At 37.3% G+C, this 14,027-nt stretch overlaps 1 protein-coding gene across 2 annotated transcripts in view; it reads right to left on the minus strand.

The window, feature by feature from the left end:
* LOC145999405 (uncharacterized) overlaps positions 1–14,027 on the minus strand; it is a 105,642-nt gene that overhangs the window by 73,041 nt on the left and 18,574 nt on the right. The window contains exon 4 of one of the 2 annotated variants that reach the window (XM_083136356.1): positions 2,275–2,394. The exons of the other annotated variant lie outside the window; for it this stretch is intronic. Coding sequence (XP_082992482.1) covers positions 2,322–2,394 — 73 coding nt within the window. The 3' untranslated portion in view covers positions 2,275–2,321. Of the gene's footprint in view, positions 1–2,274; positions 2,395–14,027 lie in introns of those variants that run through there. 2 annotated transcript variants of the gene reach the window in all.

The following is a 14,027-nucleotide window of genomic DNA, read 5'->3' on the forward strand; positions in this document are numbered from 1 at the left end:
TGCCCCCGAGTTGGTTTGTCGTGTTTCATCTCGTTCGTGTAATTATTTCGTTTTGGAAAATACCATTTTAAATATTCCAAAGAAAATTGTAACAATCATATACTCTTCTGATGAAGATTTGTATCTTATCTTCGAATCAACGTGACCATTTTTTAGAAAAGTGTACCCCCACCCTTTACGCAAAGGAGCATTCGTCTGCAGCCTGATTTTCTGAGAGCAAATCTGATTCCATCGTTCCACACACATTTTAAACAATTTCCATCTCCTTAAAGAAGTTTCCAAGAACTTAGGTCAATGAACTAACTAGTAGCAACCACAATGTAGTAGAATGGATTGAATTTCTGTGGTAAGGAAGATAATGTTTATAAGTTATAAACAATATACACTTTTTTATTGGGCGAACTAAAAATAGGTTCTTTTAACAGTAGCACCTTGGGTCTGCTGTCAAATTACCAAGGGGGGTACAGGGGGTACAACTCGATTTATGGATTTAGGAGGGTACAGTACCCTCCTGCAAAAATTTAGGGGGGTACAATGTACCCCTGTACACCCCCCCCCCCCCCCCCCCCCCGTTCCTGCGTCACTGAGAATATGCATCTGTAATCATAGAATACTGGTTCTCAACTGTTCTACACCTTCCAGAAGAAACTCCACTGGAACAAGTTTTCATGTTTCGTTCATGCTGTTAATCAAATAACTAGTGTATCTATGAAATCACACTCCTTTGCAGGTAGGCTGTCAGTCAGTAACTGAAAACATGTTGAACTCTTGAACACTCTATTGCAATGTCAAAAACACAATTAATCCCCCCATTTCAATAGTTCTTTGAAAGGGAAACTCACTGCATTTGTCTGCATACAAGAGCAGATATCTTTACCTTTGCAAAACTCATGTTTAGGCTACAGATTTCAAGAATACCAGAAAATACATTAAAGAAAGTAGTATGCATCTAATACAGGATTCATCCATTCACAGTACAGGCAGAATGAAACTACTAATCATTAATACTAATGACTTGCTTCAAAGCTCATGTAGCGCCAAAAAAATCTCCCAGTATGGATATGGATACAAAAGAGACAAAGTGGAACGCAACTAGATTGATATAGTATAGTTAAAAATAAAACAAATATCTATTTCAGTATTCATCAATATTCTGAATGAGTATAATTGTCAATGTGCTACACTATCAGGATAAACCGAGGCATTTGGGGGTCAGTAAGGATGTTGGAAGTAGTCTTATCTTTGTCCTAATTATGATATTCAATAAACCAGAGGTTCAAGTACAATATTCATTCATTTTGTTAAAACATCTATACAAAAACTACACATGAATACTACAGGAAGATAAAATTGATCATTTTGGTATCATGCTGTCCTTTCTTCTCGTAATAGGTCACACTTTTTTCACTTGAATTGTCCTTTGTTATGAATTCTCATATGTGTATTAAGTTTCTTCATGGGTAAAATCTATGTTTAAAATTAAACAATTAAATCTCATATGCACATAATACACTCCTCGCAAAAAAAATTGCAAAATTGTTATATTACACACAAGTTTCGAATATTGTTATATTAGGAAATAGATAGTAGGCACAGTAGCATATGTTGGTGAAAATACAAGAACATCCAGCAGACACAGATACCATGTGTTGTTGCATTCCAAGGCTGTGCCTATCACCTAATGCCTAATATAACAATATTCCAAATTTTTGTAAGGAGTGTATATGGAACCTTTAATGTAGGCATTTAAAAGGGTTTTGATTGTGATGAATACTTAGATGAGCGTTTCAAAACCAATCTTCCAGAGTATTCATAATAAAAATAAATAATACAGTCAGACATAGTGTTTTATTATAAAAAGTCAGGTTATTACATACCGAGTGGAAAATAAAAAAACACAACATACTTTGAAGGTTCTGCCAGTTCACATTAACCAGCAAAATGAAATGCAGATTTCTCAAAAATTGAAATGTTTGAAATATATTGTATTTTGTTACTTACAGAATTCTTCAACATGTATAAACCAATATATTCTGACACACAAAGAGTAACTTTACAACAAACTCAAATTTGAACACAAAATATATGGTGATTCAAAGTGTGGAACCATCCATATAACTTCTGCAGACATCAATGAACCATATGCAGTACGTTTGAAACCAATTGCTTCATCCCTGATGCATGTTAGACACCCAATGCAACATCTTGAATTCAACTTAAACTTTTTAAATGGGAATAGAAGCAACTGACTCTTTAACCTGCTGTTACTCACGGGTGAGCACTGTGCTTACTGTTGATTTGAAATGCTTGTAATTCAAGCTTCATGGAAGTGTGAGGGCCAAACTCTTGTCTACCTTCCTTTCTGAGTATCCCCATGCAATAAAATACCACAACCTGAAATATAAGTCATCACTAATGCTTTCTGAGCCACCTTTGTTTTTCATATGTGCAGGGTGGCTACAAACAAGCAGAAATGAAATTCCCTGACTTTTCCAGGTTCTCCAGGACAACATTTACATTTTCCCCTGACAATTACAAACTAAACTAAATCGATGTATTTACAAATGGAAATAATAAACTCATACAGATCCAGATATGGATTTGTTAAGTATCAATATTATCTTCTATGAAATTGACTTCTTAATTTCTCTAAGAGTTGGGCTGAAAAGTTCGTAGGCTGACTCATAGATGGTGTTACTACAATTAAATCCATGTGATTTTTATTTAGTACTAACCTTCAAAAGATACGTGTATAAATTTCACAGCTGCCGGATAATTAGTTTGTGAGATATAGCATTGTGAGTGAAGCAGCTTTTGTTGTGAAAAAATGGATAAAAAAGAATTTCGTGTGTTAATAAAGAATTGCTTTTTGGCGAAAAAAAAATACTGTTGAAGCCAAGGCTTGGCTTGATAAACATTATTCGGACTCTGCATCAGGAAAATCAACCGTTGAGAAGTGGTTTGCTAAATTTAAACGAGGCAAAATGAGCATCGAAGACGATGCACGCAGTAGACGCCCCAAAGAGGCTGTTACCGACGAAAACATCAAAAGAGTCCACAAAATAATTTTAAATGATCGTAAAGTGAAGTTGATCGAGATAGCTGAGACTTTAAAAATATCAAAGGAACGTGTTGGACATATTGTGCATGAATATTTGAACATGCGAAAGCTGTGTGCAAAATGGGTGTTGCGCGTGCTCACAATCGATCAAAAGCAACAACGTTTTGATGATTCGGAGCAATGTTTAGCAATATTCAACCATAATAAACACGAATTTTTCCGTCGATATATTACAATGGATGAAACATGGCTCCATAACTACACTCCAGAGTCCAATCGACAGTCAGCCGAGTGGACTGCATGTGATGAACCGAATCCAAAGCATGGAAAGACGCAACAGTCGGCTGGCAAGGTTATGGCATCAGTATTCTGGGATGTGCATGGTATTATATTCATCGATTACCTCAAAAAGGGCCAGACCATCAACAGCGATTACTACATAGCGTTGTTGGAGCGTTTAAAGGATGATATCACGAAAAACAGTCCCATTTGAAGAAGAAAAAAGTGCTGTTTCATCAAGACAATGCACCGTGTCACAAATCAATGAAAACGATGGCAAAATTATATGAATTAGACTACGAATTGCTTCCCCATCCACCATATTCTCCAGATCTGGCCCCCAGTGACTTTTTCCTGTTTGCAGACCTTAAAAGAATGCTCGCTGGAAAGAAATTTAGCACTGATGAAGAGGTAATCGCCGAAACTGAGGCCTATTTTGAGGCTAAAGAGAAATCGTACTATAAAAATGGCATCGAAAAATTGTATGACCGCTATAATCGTTGTATCGCCCTCGAAGGCAACTATATTGAATAATCAAATCGAATTTTGTCAAAAAAATATTTTTTACTATGTTAGCCTATGAACTTTTCAGCCCAACTGTTATTCTCTATGATTTGAATTCAAACTGCAAAATAGTGAATTTCGAAAATTATTACAATACACAAGCTAGGGAAGGATTACGGAATTTTGTCATATGCAGTAAGTTTAAAATAAAATACTTGATTAAAGTTACGACTAATGAGATTAGAGTGAAGAGTGATTGATTAAGGAATACATTTTGTAATTTGTCAGTCTCCTTATCCATTCTCGGTATTACTCTATATGTTGATATTTCCACTGAGGTTTGGAATCCTCTGCTTGCAAGAACCATGAGTGCGGACTCATTTTTCGATGCATAAAGTTACTTCTCATTCTCTGTAAAGCAAACAACTTAACTCTTTCATACAAGTGAAACAATTGAATCGAACAAGAGAGTCATATTTCCTTACATCATCAATGGGATTAATGCTTCAGTACAGTACTGTGAAACTGACAACATGCAATTACACCATTATTGCTGACGAAAAGGGTATGTAGGTATTAGAAATTTAACACAAGCAATTTATGGAATTGCATTGTATAGGTACCTGATTTGCCTAACCAAACATTAAAACAGGAACACTCTGTTAATAACAGCTTCTGAAAGTTCATATATGAGGGGCATCCTGAAAAAAGCTCCAATGGTGCCTGTACGCAGCACTAGTGGTCAGAGATAGACACACACACACATGCGGGCAGGAAGAAGTGGCATGTAGCTGTAATCTGGTACAGTCACAATACAGCCATTCTAGGACAGTCCTAGGTTAAAGATTGCAGTTCTCATACAGTCTCCCACAGACTGTGATCTAGCCTACGTGTAGTAATCAGATTTTTGCACACTCAGAATTTGGCACAGAGCCACCAGCAATCGTTTGAGTGATAGTGAGTGATAGTATGGTCAGACAATGGTGCACACAATTCACAGAAGACCAATCTAATGTACACAACCTCATACAGCTGAGTACACGCGGGTCCTTTGCATCACTTCAGGTGAGAGATCTTGGACCACTACCTGCACAGCTCTGGCCTTGAATGTACCGACTTTCATCTCCTTGTTCAATTGAAGAGGTTTCTGGGAGTACAAGATTTGACAGCTACCCTCTGGTATAGATAGTTCCAGTCTTTGCTGTCAGACACATATGCCATGGTAAAGGTAAAGTGTTCGCCTGTGCTTAGCACCATGCCATGAAGGAGTATAGGGGGTGTGGAGGTAACACCCCACACTTTCTTGATCCGGTCGTGAGTGGGGGTGATGTGATCAGCATCACGCCCCTGACCACCTTTACCCCCCAGGGTTTCCCCCAGGTACCCATGTTATTCGACGCTGGATGGGTGCCGGGGCCGCTTCCATCATTAGAAAAGTTCCCGGATTTGAACCGGCCGGGGATCGAACCCGGGACCTTTAGCATGGTAGTCAGATGCGTTACTGACTGAGCCACATATGCCATGGGCATACAAAATTTAGTGCCATGCTATGACAAATGCCAAAACAACGGTGGTGATTATGCCAAAAATTAGGTTAGGACTAACTGTTACTAATGCAATAATTTACAACTGATATTCTTCTTTGATTTATGCATAATCTGTAGGGACCTTTTTTCTCTTTTTAAAATTGGTGTATTATTTTTATTTTTTATTTTTTACTATTCAGTGTTATTTTTCCCAAAATATACATTTTCATTTTAGCGCAGTTTCTGGCAAATACCTGAAATTATACCTTCATGGTGTTTTTAAACTACTGTTTCAAATTGTAAGTCACATGGCCTATGCATCTTCGGCCAATGCATCCTTCTTTCTTAAGTAATGGTCTCTTAAACCACAAAATAGTAATATAACAACTACTTCTAATGAAAAGAGTTAGTTAATACATAACATAGGAGTGTCAAACCTAAATTATCTCACAAAATCTAAAATATAAAAAACATGCCTCTGAACATTTATGAATACGAATAGATTAAATGAGATGTGGATTAATAAAGGTTGCAATTTTTCACGTCTAAGGAGCAAAATTCCCGCAGAATTCACACATAATTCCCAGAATTCAAGGAATCCCCGGTTAGTAGTTGCCCTGCATATAGATGAATAGCAGATTTTACAAATAAAAAATCCATGATTTCATTCATATAAAATTCTATGGCAAGTCATAGTTTTTTAACTTCAGATGTACTAACATGTTTGATCGCCTCCGAAGCTGGAGTTACTAATTTAACATGTTTGCCTGTTTATCTGAATTCAAGTGTACCTTTATTCCTTAAACTCATGATGTGATATGTGTGTCACATTTTGGTCAGGGCACTAACTCTGGCATGTGACACACATGCCACATGGAGCATTTTAGACTTTTGGAGCATACTGTGACTCAAGTAATGTTCAGAGATACAATATTTTGAGTGCTAGATAAGTCTTCAGGGGTATTTTACATACAGAAAACAAGTATGGCTTTTACAGTAGAAAATATTTCTTTCTACAAAAGTATCAGCAGAAAGTGCAAAATTCTTGACACAAGAATGTAACAAATACATCAGGCAATATGCAGGTATCATTTTGAACACTCACATCCTTCCGTTGCCCATGTGAGAACCTGACAAATTTCAAATTTTGTACAAAAAATGTGTATTAACTCTCATCTTCTTCTTGGTAAATGAAAATTGTTTTCTTTTTTTTTTAACCATAGGCTTATAGCCTAGTTAGTACTCACGAAAACGAGGTATAATTTGGCTCTACCATTCACAGTACATTCAAAAAGTCCCCGCACTAATACTTTAAAAAAAAAGCTTCTAAGGCATACATCTGAATTAGTAGAAAAGCCTGCCAGTAGGCATTGGTATGACCTTGAAGAATGAGTTTATGTTACATTTTAGAGTAGTACCGCTGTTACAGTCCTTGGTACAATCACAGTTAATGAACAATGCCTTTTAAGCATATCACCCACCGAAATGCAGAGAAATATGGCAACAGGACTTCTGTTCTCTGCTTCTATTAAAATCGAAAGGTGCAACACCCACTACAGGGAAACATGGGGAACCGAAGCATGAAATTTCCGTCCCAGAAGTCTGCAGGTTATCTTGAAGGTTATCGCCCATTGAGACATTAGAAACGCATCAGTTGTGTTCTGCTTCCGTGTCTCTCCGCATCTCAGGGGGCGTTAAGCTTTACGCACACAAAGCGAATCACATCTTGGAAGCATATTTTGAGTAAGTCATATGAAAGGTGTATGGAGAAATGGAGAAGTCTATTTCCTGATGATCTGGCACGTAAAACTGCAATGGATGATTGTTTCAAATTTAGTTTCAATGTTCTTCTTGTGTATTTCATCGCACGAAAAGTGCTTTGCCATCTTGTCAGTGTGTTACCGACCATAGAGATTGCTGTATTACTCACATTCAGTTTACAAATTATTTTTTTGTGTATTTCAAGATATAGTTAGCAAATGCATGTATTCATTACGTTGACAAGTTCAAAAAATTATAAGTTATAAGCAAAAACATTCTCAAACTTTGAGTGCGGGAACTTTTTGAATGCTCTGTAGTTTGAGACATACAATTTTATTGAAGAACTGTGCAGAATTTTACATTTCCCACAGAAATCAAGCATCACTTTTACACTAGAATAATTTTGCCCTCCCGAAAGTATGAGCAGCAAGTGTGCAATTCTTTCCTTGAGAAAACAGAAAATATGTAGGCATCGTTTTGAACCCTCACGTCCCAGCTTTGCCTACAAGGGGGTCCAAAAAAGTGCAAATTTAAAAATAAAAAAATAATAAATTTTAAAAAGTTTACTTTATTCTTCCTCCTTCTCATTTTCTTCACAAATAGAAATGTCTTTTCTTTTAGAGCATAGACTTATAGCCTAGTCTTTACTGAAGAAAACGAGGTATAATTTGTAACTCTAGCAACAATAGTTCTTGAGAACCTTGCGGAATTTTAAAATTCCAGCCAAAAACAAACATGGCTTTCAGATTAGAATATTTTCTCATCAGAAATTATCAATAACAAGTTTGTAATTCTTGCCACAAGAATGGCACACATATCAGGCAATATGCAGGTACCATTCGGAACCCTCACATCCCGGTATTGCCTAAGTGGGGTCCAATGAAATTCAAATTTCGTAACAAAAATAAGTTTCTCACAAGTTCTTCTTCTTCTACTTGATAATTTATTTATTTATTTTTTTGCCATAAGTTTATAGGCTAGCCTGTACTGAAGAAAACTAGGTATAATTTGTAACTGACATTCATAGGTTAATACCGTATAGTACCCAAGGCATTGGGTAAAAGTGACAAGTCTGCTATTATCCTTAACATAGCAGGAAGCAGAGAAAGGAATGCTTAATAAGTAATTACTCAGACATTAGGTGACTGAGTGGGGAGACTGCTATGGAATGGAGAGAGTGGCAGCTGGCGAGTGAACGGGATTGTGTTCGAATCGGGGATGAGGAGAGCAAGGGAGTGAGGAGAGTGAATTCGGACAGGGTGGTTAGGTGTGTGACAGTGACAATTGAAATGATTGAGAGGACGACCTGTGGAAATAACCTTCATTTATACTAGAGGTAAGTAAGATCATTTTACTAACAGTCGTGGAGAGTATAAAACCCGTTAATGGTACTTGTCAATTCTTGCCATTCTTCTAGAGTGCGACCTCTCGTACATCATACTTTAGGCCAAGCGAGTGATAACCATCTGTAAGATGAATGATGAATAGCTATGCTACCCAAGAGAAGATTCAGGGTCTCTGGTTTGACCCTAACGCATCAATAAGTTTGCGTTACGATACATATAAGTTTATAAAAAAACCTTGAGGAATTTTAAAATTCTTGTTGAAGACAAGCATAGCGTTTGCATTAGGAAATATTTTTCTCTGTATAAGTATCAGCAAGCAAGTACACCATTTTTGTCATGAGAAAGGAACACACATGAATCACCACCGGCATTGCCTGTACGTGGCAGCCAGACAAAGTAACAAATTTGTAAAAAAACATTTTTGTAACTTTCTTCCGTTTCTTCTTAGAGTTGATAAAGGAAATAGAGTTTTTGATCATAAGCTTATAGCCTAATCCGTACTGAACAAAATGAGCTATTATCTGTAACTCTAGCATTCATAGTTTGCAAGATATATAGTTTTATTTAAACCTTTGCATAATTTTAAATTTCCAGCTGAAAAGGGCTCGGTAATGTCTGACCAGGGAATATCGGCTCAGCATTTAGGGGTTATATCAGGATGTATTCTTCATAATATTTAATTTTTATGGAATAAAAAGATGTCGCTATAAATCACGCACAAAATTCAGCATTGCAAAACTATGGAGGAAAAGTAAAAAGCCTACCTGGTAAAAGGTAAAAAGTTGAATGCAGAAGTGCACATCCCATGCAGTGCTCCAAAGCCCAAAACTGCAAGTTTAAACCCATCATCCCATAATCATCCCATACCAATTTATCACATTTCATTGATACAGTTAAAACAGCATTACAGATAACGGTATCTCTTCATAACCAAGTGCATACACACAAAAATGATAATACAAAATTTTCATGTAACTGAAATCATCAAATAAATTGGAAATCAAATTACCATCTTCGACCATATGACCTACCTTGGAATGCAATAAAGTAAGTTAATCAAACCACCTGACAAGGGTACATGGATCATCTCACCATTCTTGATGTTCCTGGGCCTTAGGCCACAGTGCAGGTTAGTAGTGGGTAGAGTTCTGTAGCAAGGGCTATTTGCTCGAGTGTCTAATAGTTCGTAAGGATGATGATAGACAGTGTACATAATTATCAGGTGCGAAAAAATGGTCAAACAGGCAAAATGAGCAGTATATGCTCAAAGCCCAGTAGCACATACAACCGTAGTTTGGCTGTTCTAGTGGGCCCTCAAGTATGAATCATCAAGTGAAAGACACTGTGAAATTGAAACTTAACTCAACATAGTCATCATCTCCATGTTAAAATGGAATTTAGTCTATCTTACTAATAGATAGCCATATATGAAAATGAAATAGTTGATTATGGGCTGAAACTACCAGGGTGGATTTTTACACATATATTTCTACGATTATTGTCTCGTTGAAAATATATTTGATTCTATACATTCTCAAGTGTTGGAAGACTCAAATGACTATGAGGGAGGGAAAGTGGTCCTTCCTAAGCTGTACTTTAGTAGTGAGTAACTTGAAACCTAAAAGGTGGGTGGTGGAGTACTTGCTGTTCTCAATTATCTTTTTTTAAAAAAAAGACTCCTTTCTTTTGATAGTCCTTAACTTGGGTGCTTAAATTTCAGCAATGAAAGGATGTTGAGATCAGTCAATGAATTTAGCAGAACTGCATCTCTTATACACCATAACACTAATTTCACAAATTACATAGAAAATATGACAAAGCACATTGAATTGCATCCTTTGTAAATACTTTTGTGTACAAGAAGGCACATGGACTAGGGTTGGCACACCATTTTGAGCCAATACCACCATTGCTCTCACCAACTGCAGCTGATATTGAGACATACTTGCCAATTCAGTAATTTAAAGATGTTCAAAATAGTTATTTGATTGATTGAGTTGAGCACAGTATAGCTAATTTGTGCACAGTATAGCTAATCGGGACTGGACCTACAGTTTAAAGTGGGATCCGAACCACTATGTGCCTAAACCGGGTATCGAACAACCCAAGTCTCCTTGATTACAAGTCGGTGACGCTATCACTGTGCCATCAGGGAGGCCATCAAAATAGTTATTAAATGTGGTAATAAAAGTACAGCTAGGCTACACCATTTAAGTCTACTTCTTCCATATCTAAAAGTTGAAATATGATACATAAGTTCTCACACTTGAATATTTCAGTCAAAAAGAAATTATATCTGTGTACTTTGTATCCTATGATAATATCTAGAAAAATATTCATGATATGTTTGCAAACAGGTACTACTGATTCCTTGATTATTTACCACCTACTACCTGAGATAACCCTGTACTGAGGCCACACCTCAAGTGCTGGAAATCTTATTCTCCAAATTTCAAGCTACACACATCAAACAAAAGACAAGAAAACAAAATCAACATGAAACCTAAAATGTCAGAATGAAAATGAACATGACAGTAATAATTTTGGTCAGCTTTTATACATAAAAAAGCTCTACTACCTTAGGAATGGTAGGCTGACATTACGGTGTAAAAATCTCACAAAATTTTGTTTTCTTGGTTTATGATGAAAGTGTAATATGAAAACTTCTCAGTAATGCTTGCTGAGCCTGGACTGGCAGAATTTGAACAAGAAACCCTGTGAAAGGGGGAGAAGGGGTTGACATTTGATGGAAAATCCCTGAACAATCAAAAAGAATATCAACTGGGGGCAATTGTGAAAATTTTCACAAAATACATATTTGTCTAATGAGGGAAATAATAAAAAAAAAATTTCACCTTCTTGTAGGAAATTTCATGCTCTCTTAAATGACTCTCTTGGTTGATCTAGGTGGACTCAGCCCAGATTTTCCTATGAGAGAAACCTAGCTCAGCAAAACACAACAAAAACCAATTAAGAAGAGGGACTTCTCAGAAAATGTTGTAAATTAGTGCCTTAAATATTTTGTGAGGTCAACAATTGTCAACAGTTTAAGAAAATTTGGAGAAAAGGACTTAATTGAGCTCACAATTCCAAATAATTCATGCAGTAAAAGTCACAATGGATTTTATCAGACATTTTCTCTTAGTTACTTTCACAAAATATGCCCACTGTTAGTTGTGGTATGCTGACTTCCCTCCCCATTTTATTTAGGCAAAAGAGCCAACATCAATGGTACTTACAAAGGAGGTTATCTAAGTGTCCCCCTCCGATATCCATGAAACTTGGCAGGTGTATAGAGGGGCCCAAAGGAAGAAATACGTGTTTTTTTTTGTTTCGGCTAAAAAACGGTTTTAGGGGCAAAACCTACCCTCTAATGTCAAAAGATTAGGACAAATTGAAGTGGGGATCTGACCCCTGTGTCCCCCTCCGATTTCCATGAAACTTGGCAGGTGCATAGAGGGGCCCAAAGAAATGCGTATTTTTTTGTTTCGGCTAAAGAACGGTTTTAGGGGGCAAAACCCTCCCTCAAATGTCAAAATGAAGTGGTGATCTGACCCCTGTGTCCAATTCCAATTTCCATGAAACTTGGCAGGTGTATAGAGGGGCACAGAGGAAGAAATACATGTTTTCTTGTTTCAGCTAAAAAACCGTTTTAGGGGGCAAAACCCCCCTCAAATGTCAAGATGAGGACAAATTGGAAGTGGGGATCTGACCCCTGTGTCCCCCTCAGATTTTGATGAAACGTGGCAGGTGTATAGAGGGGGCCAAAGGAAAAAAATACCTGTTTTTTTTTGTTTTGGCTAAAAAATTGTTTAGGGGTTAAAACCCACCCTCAAATGTCAAGATGAGGACAGATTGAAGTGGGGATCTGACTCCAAAACCACATAAATCTGGCATAGGAACAACACGCTCATATAATTATAATTGGAACACACACAGCACAGAACTGTATGATTGTCGATACCAAACGCAGTGCAATTGTAGAGAGATGCCGAATTCATAGACACCGTTGTTCCCGGAAGGCATGGGCATAACAATAGATGGATTAAAGCAGGGTAAAGGAGCATCAAAATAGCCGCACACGGGAACCATAATCCTATCAAGCATCACCTAGATATCATATAGGTGATATCCATAGCCAAGGATACAAGAGGGGAACACAGGGGTCAGATCCCCACTTCAATCTGCCCTCATCTTGACATTTGAGGGGGCTCTTGCCAACTTTTTTTTTAGCCGAATTTCTTTCTTTGGGCCCCTCCATACAACAGCCACGTTTCATGGAAATCGGAGTTGGACACAGAGGTCAGATCCCCACTTCAATTTGTCCTCATCTTGACATTAGAGGGGAGGTTTTGCCCCCTAAAACAGTTTTTTAGCCGAAACAAAAAAACACGTATTTCTTCCTTTGGGCCCCTCTATACACCTGCCAAGTTTCATGGAAATCTGAGGGGAACACAGGGGTCAGATCCCCACTTCAATTCGTCCTCATCTTGACATTAGAGGGGAGGTTTTGCCCCCTAAAACAGTTTTTTAGCCGAAACAAAAAAACACGTATTTCTTCCTTTGGGCCCCTCTATACACCTGCCAAGTTTCATGGAAATCTGAGGGGAACACAGGGGTCAGATCCCCACTTCAATTTGTCCTCATCTTGACCTTAGAGGGGAGGTTTTGCCCCCTAAAACAGTTTTTTAGCCGAAACAAAAAAACATGTATTTCTTCCTTTGGGCCCCTCTATACACCTGCCAAGTTTCATGGAAATCTGAGGGGAACACAGGGGTCAGATCCCCACTTCAATTTGTCTTCATCTTGACATTAGAGGGGAGGTTTTGCCCCCTAAAACAGATTTTTAGCCGAAACAAAAAAAAAAAGGTATTTCTTAATTTTGGCCCCTCTATACACCTGCCAAGTTTCATGGAAATCGAAGGGGGACACAGGGGTCAGATCCCCACTTCAATTTGTCCTCATCTTGACATTAGAGGGGAGGTTTTGCCCCCTAAAACAGTTTTTTTAGCCTAAAAAAATATATTTCTTTCTTTGGGCCCCTCTATACACCTGCCAAGTTTCATGGAAATCGGAAGGGGACACTTAGATATCCTCCGTTGTTAGTCCAAGTTTGTAAAAATTAATAGAAAAGTTACAGAGGCAAGTGTGTGGATATTAAAAAAAACACCTTTTCATTGGAGACACTGTTTACATTTTAAATGTGATATTTGAAATCCTCATAAAATTTTGATTAAGTGTCATGATTTTCAAACTTTTATGTTAATAATTGGGTTTGAAAAAGCATGTAAATTCACAAGAAATATCTAACAAATGCAGGAAATTTTAAAGGACTATAAATTTCAAACTAGAGTTGATATTCCTACAATGAAGAAATGGGTTCTTACAGTTATCATTAACCAAATTTCATCCAAATCTGAGAAGGTGTGGTGGATACCTCTGTCGGTTGGAAACAATTCTGAAAATTATGGGGGAACATGGTCCCCTTCCTCTAAGATGATCTTGTATGAACACTGCAGAATAGGTAACAATATTCAGTAGATTATATGC

Source organism: Lepisma saccharinum, chromosome 15, assembly GCF_977018435.1.
Source record: "Lepisma saccharinum chromosome 15, izLepSacc3.1, whole genome shotgun sequence".
Lineage (NCBI taxonomy): Eukaryota > Metazoa > Arthropoda > Insecta > Zygentoma > Lepismatidae > Lepisma > Lepisma saccharinum.